The sequence below is a fragment of the Lontra canadensis genome, unplaced genomic scaffold (assembly GCF_010015895.1).
Source record: "Lontra canadensis isolate GAN:19392208 unplaced genomic scaffold, GSC_riverotter_1.0 scaffold235, whole genome shotgun sequence".
NCBI lineage: Eukaryota > Metazoa > Chordata > Mammalia > Carnivora > Mustelidae > Lontra > Lontra canadensis.
This window is the reverse complement of record NW_022631229.1, coordinates 218,327-233,889: the sequence shown is the minus strand read 5'-3', so window position 1 is coordinate 233,889 and position 15,563 is coordinate 218,327. Positions and strand designations below refer to the sequence as shown.

The window sequence follows — 15,563 nt, the reverse complement described above, 5'->3', positions numbered from 1 at the left end:
CAGCCTGAGGTCTCCCTTATCTTCAACCTTTCAAAGGCGGAAAAGGTACTTCTGCCTTCCTGGGCTTCATTCTTGACTCGTCCCCCAACTCCTCCCCCCACCTCCAGCAAATCATGCAATCCTATTGGGTCTACTCTGGAAATTGCTTCTAGGGACACCTGTTTGCGCCACCACCACTGCCAGCACGCTGGTCCCAGCCATCATCCCCTCCATCTCACGTGGACACCACCCATTTCCTCTTGGCTGACCTCCCTCACACTCTTGCCCTTCAGTCTGACCTCCCACAGAAACATGTCACTTCTCTGCTGAAGACCCTCTGGGTGGCATCCCACTGTGCTTGCAGTAAAATCCAAAATGCTTGCCAGTCCTGCAAGACCCTGGGGCCTGGCTCAGCTTCTCCACCTTGTCTCCTCTATCTGCCTTGACTGCCCTGTACCAAGCCACACGTGCCTCCCTTCCCACCTCTTCTGTTTCCGTTGTTGGCGGTGGGCTCCCCCACATTCTCTGCCTCACAAAGGCCAGGCTGCTTTGTAAATGCCACCTCTTCACAAGCCTTCCGTACCACACCAGCCTCTGTCTTCCATCAGATTCTCAGGCACGTTTCAGCCCAGCCCATCTCTAGGTCCTCAGCCCCCAGCCCAGGGTTTGGTACCAAGGGACACGCAGGAAACACTTGAATTGAAGGACATGGAAGGGTTCGCCTACCTTTAGCCAGGAGCTGATGAGTCAAAGGGAGTCGACTGCATTGTTGAAAATCAGGACTAAGGGCTGTGGGAGTGGGGTTGTGGGCTGTGAAGGGATTTGGTGTTCCTGGGTGGGCTTCCTGCTGTCCACTGGAGGATGGGGAACATTCCAAAGCTTGAAGGAGGCCCATGGTGCAGGAGAGAGAGAGCAAGCTATGCGGAGGACAGATCTGGGTTTGAATCCTGGCTCTACCATTCACATGCTGTGTGATGTGGGGCAAGTGACTTCACCTCTCTGAGCTCCAATTCATCAGTAAAATGGGGGATGATCATAGACCTTGCTTTCTCAGATTGTCGTGAGTACTAGACATACTGTATTGGCTCAACTAGCACAGAGCAGACAGTGCTGCTCCTGCTGCTTTTGGTGGTGTTGGTGGTGGTGATGATGATGATGGTGAAGAAGAAATATATTTTTAAGTCCCTGGATGCTGGGTGCTCCGAAGCAGATCATGGGGTGGTTGTAGTTTGACCTTGACTTAGGGCCACTGGAGAAGCATTTTGAGGGCATTTTGAGGGCAGGGCGGAGGGTGAAGCAGGTGTGTAAACAGGAAATGAAGGCTCAAGCCCAGAAACTGGGCAGGTGAGGGAGGAGGTAGGCAAGCAGTCCCCAGGGCAGGCCAAGGCTAGGTTTGGTTTGAGAGTATCTAAGGCCCACAGGAGGACCGCCTTGCAGTAGGACTAGCCAGACCCCTCTCTGTCTCTGTGTCTGTCTGCCACTCCTCATCCTGTTTTCCTATGTGTTTGGGTCCCTTAGCCAGTTTTCCCTGACCCCCTCTCCCCTCCAGAGCCTTCTCAGTCTGTTCTCTTCTAAAGGCCCACGAGTTGAGATGAAGAGGAAGGTTGGTATCGGTAAATCACCAATTCTCCTACTGGGCCGGCTGTTGACTCAGTGTGGCCTGTATCCCTGTCTCCGGCTAAGCTGGGGGTCTGAAGGGCCTCTCTGAGCTTGCACAGGCACAGCCCTACAGATGAGGAAGCACTTGCAGAGAAAGACACCCTGGGTCCCCAAGCAGAGCAGGGACATGTTGCGGGGGCTGAGTGGAGAGGTTGCCAGAGACAGTGGGAATCCCAAAAGAAGTCAGGGAACCAAGCCACAGAGAGGGTCCCCAGGGGCAACAGAGAGGAAGAGGCCATGGCTGGGGGCCCTGAGGGGTGAAGAATCCCGCTCTGCTGTCCCCGGTGGGCTGGCTGCTCCCCCCCCACCACTCCCCGCCGGGCCCCCGGGGGACCTCGCTCTAATAATGTATTTGATCGACTCGCCGGCCGCGTACAAGCGATTATTGTCTTGTCGGGAGTCAAACGTATCGATCCGGTGAGAAATATGAGCAGAGCAATGGGGCCCACGTGTCAGTTACCAGCCCCGCTGGCCCTGGGGAGCCCCCTACGTCTCCTTTAATTACCGCTCAGCCCTGAGCCCAGCCTGGCCTCCCCTGTACTGCCTCCCTCCCAGGCTCCCCACACCTGAGAGGCCCCCCACTGCTCCCCAGCTCCCATGTCCTACCTGCCTTGCTCAACATGGCTTGAGGCCTCTTCTCTGGCTGAGAGGGCACTATCCGCCCTGCCTGGGCCTCCCATTCCTTGCTGCCAGGCCTTATCCACCCAGCGGCCCCAAAGTCTGGCCCTCTGTTCTTTCCCAGCAGGCAGACATCTCAGACCCATTCTTCTTCTGCTCCCTGACTCCAGCTCAGGGACTCCATCAGCCTGGGAGGCAAGAGGTATGGGGTGATTTTATCCCTTGGGGGAGCACTTGAGGCCTTCCCTGGCTTCCCCCCACTCAGCTACAGACCTGGGAGGGCAGCACCAGAAATGGGTGGTGCTTCCCTTCAGTCTCATCCTAAGGGGTTGACAGCCAGTCATGTCCAAAAGCAGGAACCTGACATGAATGATATTGACTATGTCCACAGTGGATCATGACGGTGGCTTGGTAGGGTTCTGGCCCCCCGTGATGTCCTCATTACCCTCATTTCCATGCCCCTCAAGATGTAAATCCTAAATCAGAACAGAGCCTACAGCATCAAGACAAGACTCCAGTACTCACGGCCACCAGCCAGACTGCCATTATGAAGGCCCTCATGTACAGAAACCCTGCATCTGAAAGAGAGACCGGGTTGGGCCAGGATGGGGGAGGTCTGAGTTGAAGCTGTGGTGGGTGGCTTGATGCTCTGTGGTCTCTGGATCTCCTGGGTGAAACAGCTATTGGGATATGGGATGCTGTGGAGTATAGGTGGCTGGGAACTGTCCCCTCTGTGTGCAGATGTAAAAGCCCTTGGCCATCCCCAGTGAGTGGGTGGGCTGGCCTGCCTGCCTGGGTGTGTCTGGGTGCACTGGGTCCAGAAGGAAGGGCACTCATGAAGGGTCTGCCTGTGTGTTCTGTCCTGCCTGGCTGTGCACGGGTGTGAGCGTGGGCACACATGGCCAGGAGGTGTGCCTGGGCACACACGTGTATATGTGCGCTTGTGCCCACGTGAGGGAGCAGAGGGGTTTCTGTACACAGGAGTCTCGGATGGTGGGTAGAGAGGGCTGATATTGGACCCTGGGCTCATAGACGAGGGTTCTCTTGTGTCTGCGTGTGCACACGTGTGTGTGAAGTGCTGGGGCCCATGTGTGTAAATGCTTGAGTGTATGTGTCTGTCTGGGTGAGTCCAGGCGTCTGTGTGCGCACGTGTGGTTTGGGGGTCCCTCAGCGTGGGCGCGGCGAGTCCTGCGGGACCTAGGGTGGGCGGGCTGTGTGGACGCGCCAGGTGGCCTTGCAGCCTCGGACCGAGCGCTGGCAGGATGAAGAGGGCAGCGGACTCCGCCGCGCCTTTGTCTACACCGCGGTGCGCTGGGAGTCCTGAGCCTTTGTGTGACCCTCGCAGGTGTGCGCGCGGGGGCGGGGGGGGGCGGGGAGGGGAGCAGAGGGTGGGGCTTCCTCCTCCGCAGCCGGCCCCGCCCTCCGGCCTATTGACTGAGCGCTGCCGCCCTCTGGCGGGCCCGGTGGGAAATGCTGGTCCGGGAGCGCAGTTCTGAGAATGGCCGGCGGGCAGTTAAGGGACGCGGGGCTCCCCTCACCTGAACCGGCTCCGCTGCCCGCATTTGCCCCCTGACAGACGTCTTGCCATTCTGGGCCAAGGCCCTGCCCCGTCGCCCTCACTGCCACTGCCCACGGGCACCGATTCCTCTCAGTGGATGGATGCCTCACCTGCAGACAGGTGCGTGGCTAGGTACCTCCCCTCTCACAGCCTTGCAGGACACCCAGAGCAAACGTCTCCCCCCGCTGTGCTTCTTGGCTTCATCGCTTCTTGGCTCTGGGCCCTCTGGAAGGCACCTCAGTTCTCTTGGCCCCCAGTCTTTTGGTCTGTAAAATGGCACAAATAGTGATCAGTATAAGAGATGGTGCCTGTCAAGTGCGCCTGTCAAGCCTGGCATTGGGAAAGCCCCCCCCAAAACTTCCAGCCAGTGTTTCGTGTTTAGTGTTGTTGTTGTTGTTGTTGTTCGGGGCCCACCCTCTTTCCCAGGCCCACATGCCCTGTTCCAGATGTGTTGGCCTTGGTGGAGGCAGCTGGAGGGAGGGCTGGGGTAGCTGGGGCAGGCATGTCCCAGACACTCAGCTGGAGGACTCAGCCCCTCCAGCCTGGGGATCCTGCGCCCCCACTTCCCCAACACACACATGATTTGGGGTCTGCAGCCTCCTGAGGTGGGCCTTTGGGCCAGAGTATTTTCCCTTCTGAAGGGGGCGGACCCTGTGGTTTCCTCCCTGGGTGACTTCCGGCTGAGAGGGCTTGGCCCCCAGAGAGGGCGGGGAGATGACACAGTTGTTCCCCCAGCCCTGCGGGGCGGGCAGCATGGTTCATTCCAGCATGGGGGCTCCAGGTAAGGGGCCTGGGGCCAGCGCCCGCTGCCTGCCCTGCCCTTCCCCCTTAGCTGTCTCCTCTTATTTTCTTTCGCTCTGTACCTCACCAGCTCCCCCTTCCACCCTGGGTCCCTACCCTCAGCTCCTCTTTCCCCTTCCCTTCCACTCCAAGCACCTGGGGGCTTCTGATCTCCCTCCTCATCTGTGCTGCCATGTTCTTTGGGCTGTGTGTGTGGGGGGGGGGGACGATGGAGCCCCGTGTTGGTAGCAGGCTCTTATATGGAGGATCAGTGAGTGGGCTTCTTGGTGGGGGGGGGCTGCTAAGCTGTGGGAACACTAAGTTGCAGGACTTTTCAGTGCATGTGAGTTTCTGTGTGTGTTTAGGTGACTGGTAGTTCTGAGTCCTCCGACTATGCCTGTCATGTGTCTGTGCGTGCGGGGCTCTTGTGTGTGGCATTGTGGGCTCGCCTTGGCAATGATCTCTTGGCTCACTGCCTCACTTCATTTGTCTCCAATGTCACCTCCTCAGGGAGGCCTTCCCTGACCTCCTTGTCTGAACTGGCAACCAATCCCACCATTCTCAGTCCCCTTGCCCCTGCTTTGTCTTTCCTTTATGGCATTTATCACCGCCTGGAAATTTATTATATGTCAGCGGACCAGGTGGATGTTGGGTGTCAGGCACCGTACAACATGATTTGTATTTGTTGGCTCATTTGATAAAATGTGTCTCTCTCTGCATAATGATAGTCATCTCCCAGCAGTGCTGATGGGACAGTTAAATGAGGTAATGTGTGTAGATGCTTAACACAGTGCCTGGAACATAGCAAGCGTCAGCACTGCGTGATTGTTTCGTTTGTGGCTATATAGGCGTGAGTGTTGGTATGTGTCCCATTCCTGAGCATCTGCGGGATGAGTCCTGGTTTGGCATGTGCCATCCTCTCTGCATCTGTGTGTGTGGGCATCCCTGGGATCCTTCAACCACATATATTTTTTGAGCAGTTCCATGCTGGGTGATGGAAATATAACTGAAAAAGGGAGCTTGGGGCCCGTCCTCCCGGAGTTCCCAGTTGGGACACACAGACCTGTTGGCTAGACAGCAGAGGAGGCATGGGCAGAGGAGTCAGGGCTGGGATGCTGGAGACACAGGGAGCCGTGGGAGCCCAGAAGGCTGGCCTGGTTGAGCCAGTGGGGTGTCAGAGAGGGCTTCCTGGAGGAGGGGATGTGTGGGCTGAGATGTGAAGGATGAGTGGGTATAAGCAAGGCAAAGGAGGTGAAAGAGGGGGTTGAGATGGAGGGAAGAGTACTTACAGGATGGCACATAGTTATTTATTGAGGTGACTGTCTGTGCAACTATGTATGTGTGTGCGCACATACAGTGTAGACCCAGAGATCCGGGGCATTGCACATGCATGCCCTCTGCTCCACCCCGGACTCATGCCCATCTGGGTTTGAATGGGGGCCTCGTATGTGCTGGAAGTCCTGAGTTAGATCCCTGGCTGGGGATTTCTCACAGAGCTGCCCTGCCCGGGAAACCCATCTGGCTTCCCTGCCTGGACGAGAATGAATACATTGCATGGTCTTGGGCAGATCACTTGTCCCACCTGGGCTTGAGCTCCGCACCTGCGAACTAGGTTCAGGGGTCCACCCTGGCCGTCTGCCAGGATGAGCTGATTCTGGATGTGTGAGTGTGCACTCGTGTGTGTGTGTGTGTGTTCATCTGGGGGGCCTGGGTATGTGTGTGTCTGTCTGTCTGTGTCAGTCCGTGTGTCTGTCTGTGAGTGACTCTGAGTATGTGTGCACATTTGTGTGTTTCCAAGTAACTGTGTGTATGCACGCGTGCATGTGCACGTCTCCGTGTATACCTGTCTGTGTGGCTCTGGGCATATGTGTGCGTCTATCTGAGCAACCAGAGTGCATGTGTGTATGCACGTCTGTCTATCTGTCTGTGAGTGACTCAGGTGTGAGTATGTGTGTGTGTCTGAGTGACCTGTGTGTGTGTGTGTGTGTGTGTACACATGCATGTCTATTTGTATGTCTCTTTGTGACTCCAGGGTGCAATTCGGTGTATGTGGGCATATGTGTGTGTTGTCTGTCTGTTTGAGTGACCTGGGTGTGTGAGTGTGTGTGTAAGTGCAGGTGTACTTGCGCATGTCTAGGTGTGTGTTTTGCATATGTACCCATGTCATTTTGTCTGGGTGTGTGTCTTCTGCCTGGGCTCTGTGAACACCTGTCTCTGTGTGTGTTTGCATTGTCTGTCCTCTTCTGGGCCCTGCCTGGCTGAGTCTGTGGTGTGTGTGCGACGTAGCAGCTCTAGCCTGTTGTCGGCACAGCTGCGGGGGCCACCCTCTCTTGTTGTGTCTGCTGCCTCTCTCGCCATCCCTCCCTCCTGACAGCTCAGAAGTATTCACTCCCTTGAGGCCACCCAGGGACAGATGTGGGGTGGTGGGGGTGTGAGGTGCTGCTCCTTGGGAGGCAAGGACCAGGCCAGCTGGGCCCGCAGAGGTTCCCGTCAGCGTGAACCCTGCCCACAGGGGCTCCCAAGCCGCAGCCTTGATTGAAGCCCGCTCTGAAGGCAGGAGACCCAGGGGACAGGCCAAGAGGGGCCAGGAGGGGTGAGGGGCAGCCCTTGGGCCCTCTATATTTAGCCCCATTTTCGGTAAGTGCTAACGAGAAGCTGGCCGAAGTCTGCTAAAACCGGCTGGGGGAAATGCAGAGGAGAAGTGAAAGTCCGGGGAGGGAGGGGCGAGGGAGGGGTGGGGAGGGCGGAGGGGACCCAGAGTCCCAGGCCTGAGGCAGTGGGGCAAGCGAGTGTGACCCCAAGGGTGTGGGTAGCCCTGGGTGTGTCTGACTCCAGGATGGTAGGATTGAAGGGGCCCAGCAGAATTCTGCATTGCTTTTTCCTGCCTGGCCCTCTAAAGAGTTATACACTGCCTGGGATGGGAGAAGGGAGGGATGACTAGTCACATGACCAAGCAGCCTTTCTGTGTGAATGAGGCCTTGAGATGAGCTTCGGAAGGCACCAGGGAGCCAGAGCATATTCGATGGCCTGGTGGGGGTGGGGTGGGGCAGGGGGATTTTTCAAAGTCCAGATGTCCAGGTCTCCCCTTGTCCCTGTGAAAGCAGAGAGTCTGGGTGGGAATAGGTGTCAGCGTTTATCTAGAGTCAAGAGACCAGGGCCTGGGCCGACAGCCTGCAGGACAGATGCGTCAGCAGGCCTCTTAAGGGGATTGCCAGTGCCCTCCAGTGTTAAGGCATCATTTGGCTTTGGGCCTGTGGTGGAAATGGAGTCCCCTCTTCATCCTTGGTAGGGATGATTCGATGACTCCCTTTTCGTGGATTGTGGGAAGGAGGAAAGAAAAGAAAGATGGGCTTGGGCAAAGGGCAACACTGGCCATTTTGCAGGCAGCCCAGCCAAATGCTGCAGGGTGCCTGGGCTATGTGCGAATTGGGGTGGGGGAAGAATTAAGGAGAACAAGGGAAACAGAGTGGTGGAGATGTCCTCTCATGCCACCTTTGCCCCCATGGCCACTATCCCTGAAGAGGTTACTTCAAAGATTTAGGTTGGAGTTGCTTGGGGATTGGGGCTCAAGGTCAAGGTGGCAGGTGGCGGCAGGGAGAGAGGCTTACCTGGGACAAGATTGGGTCCTGGTCTGTCAGAGATTCTTGCACGCATTCATTCATTCCAAAGACACAGTCCCAGCCAGGGCTGCTGGGCTCTAAGGAGCTCAGTCTGGGGCAGGGGGAGGCCATTGCCCAGGGGGTCAGAGTGTGTTAGGGAGGGGGAGGCAGGGGGTTTCCAGATAAGAAAGACACTAACCACTTGAGGAGTCAGGGAGGACCTCACAGAGGAGGTGATGTGTGAGCTGGGACCTTAAAGAGGAGCCAGAGTTTGCTAGTAGAGAAGAAAAGGTCAAGAGCTGGGGGGAAGAGAGAGATCAGGGCCTCGGGGCACCCTGTGCACTCGACCCAGATGTCCTGGGCTGGGCAGTGTTGTGGACCCCAAGATGAGTCAGACCTGCCCTCAAGGGGGTCCTAGTCTGACGGGGGAGTTGTACTGGGGCCCAGATGGCTGCAGCCTCTAGGACAATCACCAGGGGAGTGGGTGGAGGGAGCCACCGTCATAAGGGACAAAGCCTGTGCTGGGGCCTGAAGGATGAGTAGGAGCTCGCCAGGTGGACAGAGTGGGGGGCAGTCTTCCAGATGGGGGGAGCAGCCCATACCGAGGCCTCAGGAAACATGTGTTAAATGGTAGAGAGACAGCAGGACAGAGGCAGAAACAAGTAGAGAGAGAGCCAACACTTAGTACCCACTCTTCTGAGCTGGGGGTGCCGGGGAGCCAGCAGTGAGTCAGAGCAGGCCTGCCCCAGGTCTGGTGGGAAAGGATGGGGACACAGAAGGCCACGGGCCTGTGGGCTCAGGGCTAGGACAGTGGGAGGGCACTGCCGTGGGAGGCTGTATTATTCTCCCAGGGCTGTCATCTTGAAGTACTGTATGCTGGGTGGCTTAAACAACAGAAATTAACTTCCCTGAAATCTGGAAGCTCGAAGTCCAAGATCAAGGTGGCAGTGGGTTGGTTCCTTCCGAGGCCTCTCTCCTTGGCTTGGGAGGACCGACTTCTCCCTGAGTCTTCATGCTGGCTTCTTTCTGTGTGTCTGTGTCCCAATTTCCTCCTCTTATGAGGACACTAGTCATACTGGATTAAGGCCCACCGTAATGGTCTCATTTAACTTGATTACCTCTTTGAAAGCTCTATCTGGGTTTTTCTTGGGAGACAGGGAGCTATGGAAAGGTTCACAGCCAGGTTGTGGGGAGATCCTCCCTGGGGCCTGATGGACACTGGCTGGGAGGAGGGGCCAGGGAGGAGGTTGGAGCAGGAGTCTCAGGGATGCTAGGAGGTCTGGGATGCAGGACCACACTAGCATCAGCGGTCACTGGGAGCTGGGCCAAGTTCTGCATCATGTAGAGGCAGGATTAGGGTGGGGTCTCTCACCTGGGACCAGCACCTGGGGCCTCCTCCTGTGTCTCTCAAGATCATGAGCCACTCACCACCACCCACGACCTAGAAGCAGGGCCTGAGCTCCCATAGCAGCATCCTGGGCACCTGCTCCCCACACCGCCCTCGCCAGCCTCTGCCTTAGTAGTGCCGTGTACTGGCTCTTTTCTTTTCTTTTCCTTTCCTTTCTTTTCTTTTCTTTTAGCTTTTAATTTTTTTCTTTTTTTTTTTTAAGTGAAAACATACTTATAGTAAAGTGCTTGAATTTTAAGGGTGCAGCTTGATGCATTTTCCCTATGTATGGAACCACATAACCACCCAACAGATGATGGTACAGAACATTTCCAATCCCCTGCAGGCCTCCTCATGCCCATTCCCCATCAGCAAGCCTCAAACGGTACCCAGAGCCTGACCTTGGCCATCTGGTATCATCTTGCTTGTTTGTGAGCTTCCTGTAATTGGAATCCTACCGTCTGTCCACTTTTGTGTCTGATGTCTTTCCCTCGGTGTCGGGCCTGCAAGACTCAGGGGTGCGTGTGATGCAGGAGTTTGGTCCTTTTCTTGTAGTGGGGCATTTCACTGCATGGACAAACCACATTGTGTCCATCTGCTGAGAGGCCCTTGACTTGTTTCCGGTTTGGGGCCATTTGGAAGGGGCTGCTGTGTGCCTGCGGGCTTAGGGGGCCGGGTGTTTCTCCGTCTCAGGAGGTTGCCCAGGAGTGGATGTGTGAGGTCCTAGGGAGGGGGCACCTCTTCAGTTTTCCTGAATTGTGCTTATATCGATTTACACTCCCATGAGCAGTATGTGACCTGGCTTTATAATCAGTAATTTTAAACCCGAGCAGTGTTTCATGTCGAGTAACCCTCAACTGCAAAATTCCTGGACATTTTTTTTTTTTTCCCAGTTGCTGAGAACATCCTAGCTCTCGTTAGTGGGCCTTCTTTAAATATCTTGGGCACGGAACACTCTTGGGTTGGACACCACCTTTGATAGGGCATCGTGGTTTAGGCAGGGATGTGGAGTGAGTGGTGGGGGAGACCTTCGGGTCAGAGTCAGGGTCACGAGTGAGGTCTGGGGCCACACAGGGAGTCAAGGTCAGATGAAGGGCTTGTACCATCTGGATGGGAGTTGGGATTCAGGGTGGGTAAGGGGACTGAGAATGGGTAGGGCAGAAGTCTAGGTTTGTGTGGGGTCTAGGACTAGAAAGGGTTGGATTTGAGATGGCATCAGTCAGGGTGAACTCCAGTAGGGGTGACAGCTGGAGATGAGGCAGGCAGAAATCACAGCAGGGGTCCACTAGACCATAGCAGTCCTGATTAAAAGCAGGAGCTCTGGAGTCATGAAGACTGGTGTCCAATTGGAGCACCTCTACTGTCATACCTCTACTATGCTCTCGGGCCCTCAGTTTCCTCCTCTGTAAAATGGGGGCAATATTAGCACCAACTGCTACTGTGAGCTCTGAATCATACTTAATGCTGTGCTCAGCACTGGTAAGCTCTTGCCTTTCCATTCTCAGCATCGGAGTGTTGTAAGGGCAGAGCATTGCTTTGTGTCCCCGGTGCCAGCTGGCTGTTTGCCCCCTCCCCTCATGTCCTGGGTTTACGGGACGATCGCGTGGCACTGCATTTGTATGCTGGGGTACCCGGGTTGGATCTGGGGTGCAGTCGGGATTCAAGGCTGGAGTCCTGGGGTAGCCTAGGAGTAAGGCTGAGGACCTGGTCTGGGGCAGAGCTGGGTGGTGTTGGAGTCGGGGTTCTGAGGTCCCGTGGGGCTGCCGGGCCTGTGTGCTGAACGTGAGAGGGAGGCCAGGAGGCCAGGTGGGGGTCAGGTGTGGACAGGAACATTGTGGGCTGAGGGAGGGGCAGAGGGCGCCGAATCCCACGCAGAGATCAGAAGACTCACTCCTTTGGGGATGCTACAGCCCTTCACACCCCCAGGCCCCACTCAGAGTGGAAAACATGTCTCACCCGAAACCTGGTGAGGCAGGACGGGCGTGCCTCTGGAGGAGGCCCAAGGCTGACTCGCTCCTGTGGAACATCACCCACATTCTCCTGGGCACCAAAGCCTTCCTGCGACCACCAGCCGCCTCCCACCCTGTCCCAGGGCCTCACGGGAGCTCGCCCTTCCCGTGCCACCTTCTGCAGGGGTGAAAAGGATCCCGTTCTTGTCCTGCCAGAGGAGGGCAGAGGCCCAGTAAGGAGGGCATGTCTCCTGGAAAGAGGCATCTGCAAGGTGGCAGGGGGTGCAGGGGGTTTGGAGAGAGGCCCGGGTGGTGCCCAAGGGCCCTCCTGGCTTCCCTCACCCCACTTATATCCCTCTTCTGTCCCCAGAAATAAGAATGTCTAAGCCCCTGGAGGCCGAGAAGCAAGGTCTGGACTCCCCGTCAGAGCACACAGGTGGGTGGGGAGGGGAGCAGGGAAGGCAGGGGGCCTGTGGGGTGGGGGAGCTGCGGGGCTGTGGGGGGTACAGGTGACAACTCACTTTCCCTCTCGTTGCAGACACTGAAAGAAATGGACCAGACACTAACCATCAGGTCAGGAGGGAGTGGATGAGCTGGGGGGGCGGGAAGGGGGAGAAGGGAACAGAGGGGGCCCCTGTGGGGGAGGGACAGGGTTTCAGAGCTGAGCTGCTTCACCTCACTCTTCCGATTCCCCACCCCAATTTTTTCTTCCTAGAACCCCCAGAATAAAACCTCCCCGTTCTCCGTGTCCCCAACCGGCCCCAGCACCAAGGTAAGCACCTATCCGAACAGCCACGGCAGAGGAAAGAGGAGGGTGTCCTGTGATGGGTTGGTGTCTGGGAGAGGGTCCCACACACCTCTGTGGGCCCAGGGCCTGAAGAGGGGCGACATGGAGCCCTGATACCTTGGTGACAAGGCTCCTCCCGCCCCTTCTCACACTTGGGCTCCCGCCCCAGGCCTGTGACTCACCCAGGCTCCTTCCCCTTCCCTGGGGGGTGGGGATGGCCAGGGAAATCCCCCCCAGAGCCCCAGGGCGATGAACAACAGGAAGCTGAGGGCCCCGCCCCCATCCCAGCTTCCCTGACAGGGGCCTGCCCTACCCCTCCAGCCCCCCAACACACACACTCAGGGGCCAGCCAATAGAGGGGGATAAGGATTGGGGGGGGCAGACCCAGTAAGGATGGTTGAGGTTGACGGGGAGGCTGGAAGTGGCCAGACAGAACAAATCCCTAATCCAGATGGGGCCCAGGCCTCCACGCTCCAGTCTGTCGGGGTTGAAGGCATGGACAGAGGGGTCCTTGGCAAGGCATGGGGTTGGGAGCCAGGAACTACTCTGTGACCTTGGGAAAATCACTGTCCTGCCCCGCCCCCTACCGCTGCTGGGCTTCTCAGTTTCCTCTTCTCTAACATGGGGGGCTGTCAGATCCCATGGCCTCTGAGGTACCCTGATGCATTTTAGCGGGTGGGCATCTTGTGCTGAGTGAGTTGGCCGGGGCCCAAGGGAGAAGGGCTCTGGCTCTGGCCTCCTTCCCTTTCATCTCAGGCGCAGTTCTGGCCTTAGCCCATGGAGCGGAGCTCATATGCATTGCCCCGACCCTCTCCCTCCTCAGCTCTATCTTTGCAGCCTCTCCCAGCCCCACAGCAGCCTTGCTTCTGTGTGGGGAAACCAGGGGACCCTAGGAAAGAAGGGTTCTCGCTGCCCTCCCCTCGCCTGCACCCTGGTTCCTCGGGAAAGCCCGAGGCAGAGAGGGCATTGACCTCTGACTCTGGGCCTCTGTCCATACCTCGTCCTGTTCGCTGGTGGCCTCTGTTTTCTCCAGCTACAGTGATTCATGTGCTCCCATCATGATTTCAGACACATCCACACACTGCCGTGTACAACTATGTACGTTATAATCATGTTAATTGGCTTCAATTTTAAAAAACATTTTATTATGGAAAATGTGAAGCAGGTACAAAAGGAAAAAAAAAGAGTATCATGAAAGTAAGCCCCCAGGTACCCATCAGTCAGCTTCAGCAATTCTCAGCTTATGAACTGGCTTGCTTTTTCAACAGCTCAAATAAATGTTTTTTAAATGGAAATTTCATGAATGGAAAACCAGAATCTCTTGCCGTGGAAATAAATGCAATGATTTTTTTTTTGTGTGTGTAAGTAATCTCCATGCTCAACGTGGGGCTCGATCTCGTGACCCTGAGATCAAATGTCAGTGCTGTACCGACGGAGCCAGCCAGGCGCCTCAACACAATGATTATTAAAATGTACCCAGAGACGCCTGCCTGCTGATGGGTCTAAGCCGGAGGCCTTCCCTTCATTTGTTAGAAAGGGAGGTGAGCAGTGCTGGGGGTGAGGCGCTAGACCCATCTCAGCCCCTAAGGGAGGCTTTCTCAAGAGAACCAGAAAGAATGAAAGAAATCCGAAAGACTCACCATGTTGGTTGTTTTTATTTTTTATATTTTTAATTTTTAATTGAAATGTGACAATACAGAGATCCTCAGTGGATTTTCACAAACTGAACACCTACGTTGCCTGCACCAGGTTAAGAGGCAGAACACAGCCAGACTTCCGGAGGCCCCCAATTTCCCACCAGGGGATGCGGCATCCCTGGACCCTTCAGACTTTCTGACATTTGTATCCATCCCCTGGGGCACGCTGCTCATGCTCTGGGATTTGGCCTTGGCCAGGCCTCTGTTTATCTCACGCTGCATTCCAATTGCCATCCCCCCACCCTCGCCAAGCTGCTGTGTGACCTTGCACAAGTTGCTTGCCCTCTCTGGAACCCCTCTTGTAAAATGGAGCTGGGACATTGGGCTGAGGGATTAGGGATCGTCCTTCAGCCCAGCATCCCCTCTGGGCCCTGAGAGCACGATTCTCCAAGCCTCGCCCACCCCACCCACACACGTCCTTTACCAGCCGACCTCTCAGGCAAGCCTACCACGGCCTGGCCTTTCTGTCTAGGAGAGGAGGAAGACCATGACTGCTCTATGCCAGTCTGTCCTATGTGTTTGATGCAAGACGCGTCTACATACTGCACCGAGAGACAAGGCGGGGTTCGGTGGACTTCTGGGGTGGGGGCTAAAAGCTGGCAGCATCTGAGCCACATCTGGCCTACGTATGTGCTTGGCCAGTCCTGCCAGCGGATTTTTTTTTAGGTTGTTTTTGGGTTCTGCTTTACATTTTGAAATGAGTGGTTGGTGGGAGCAGAGGGGGAGCTGAGTAAGCTTCCCCTCCTCCAGGAGGCCCCCATGCACCACCAGCCCACCCCTCCTCACCTGCCCACACCACCCGTTTGCACTGTCTGCCTCTTTCTATACGTACTCGAATTCCAGATCCATGTTCCAAGGGGGTGATTTTTTTTTTTTTTCATTCTTCCAATGAAGTCTCACTTCATTAATGGGAGGTGCATCTCTGGCTGAAGCCTATGAGGGCTTGGTGCCTGGAACTCTATTCTTTGATGCCCCGAGCCCCCTGCTGGCACATTCCTCATTTTACAGATGGAGAAACCGATCCCCACCCCCCCCAGAGGGGAAAACTGCTCTCCAAAGGTGCTCCCTCCTTTTTGGTACAGGGGGGTGTGTTAGCCCTACTGAATGATGAGCAACCGGAGGCTAGAGGGGTGGCCTGAGATCACCAGCCAGTCGGCACAGGGCCCTGCCTCCATGCCCCAACGCACCCCTCCTTTACCAGCCCGAGGCTGCTGTTGCCACACACGTGCCCTCTCTTTGGTTCACAGGTGGGCATTCTCTCTGGCCTCCACTTAACATTCTGGGGTCCCGGACCCTGCCTCTCTCCCCCCCAGATCAAGGCTGAAGACCCCAGTGGCGACTCAGCCCCAGCAGCACCCCCGCCCCCCCCAGCCGGCTCAGCCACATCTGCCCCAGGCCCAACTCATGTTGACGGGCAGCCAGCTAGCCGGGGTAAGTACTTGCGGAAGGATGGGGAACATGGGCCACCCATCTGTTACAGGACCCGTGGCAGGGGGTGTCCTACCAGGGCCACAGCCACGCTCTCACGCCTGCCTCCTGCCCTCCTCAGG

General features: G+C 56.4%; 1 protein-coding gene across 1 annotated transcript in view; it reads left to right on the top strand.

Moving 5' to 3' along the window:
* The first annotated feature begins 4,514 nt into the window (after positions 1–4,514).
* POU2F2 (POU class 2 homeobox 2) overlaps positions 4,515–15,563 on the top strand; it is a 32,697-nt gene continuing 21,648 nt past the window's right edge. Inside the window, 6 exon segments of the mRNA XM_032849619.1 lie at positions 4,515–4,595; positions 11,900–11,965; positions 12,068–12,102; positions 12,245–12,301; positions 15,327–15,368; positions 15,370–15,444. Of these exon segments, the coding sequence (XP_032705510.1) occupies positions 4,529–4,595; positions 11,900–11,965; positions 12,068–12,102; positions 12,245–12,301; positions 15,327–15,368; positions 15,370–15,444 (342 nt within the window). The 5' untranslated portion in view covers positions 4,515–4,528.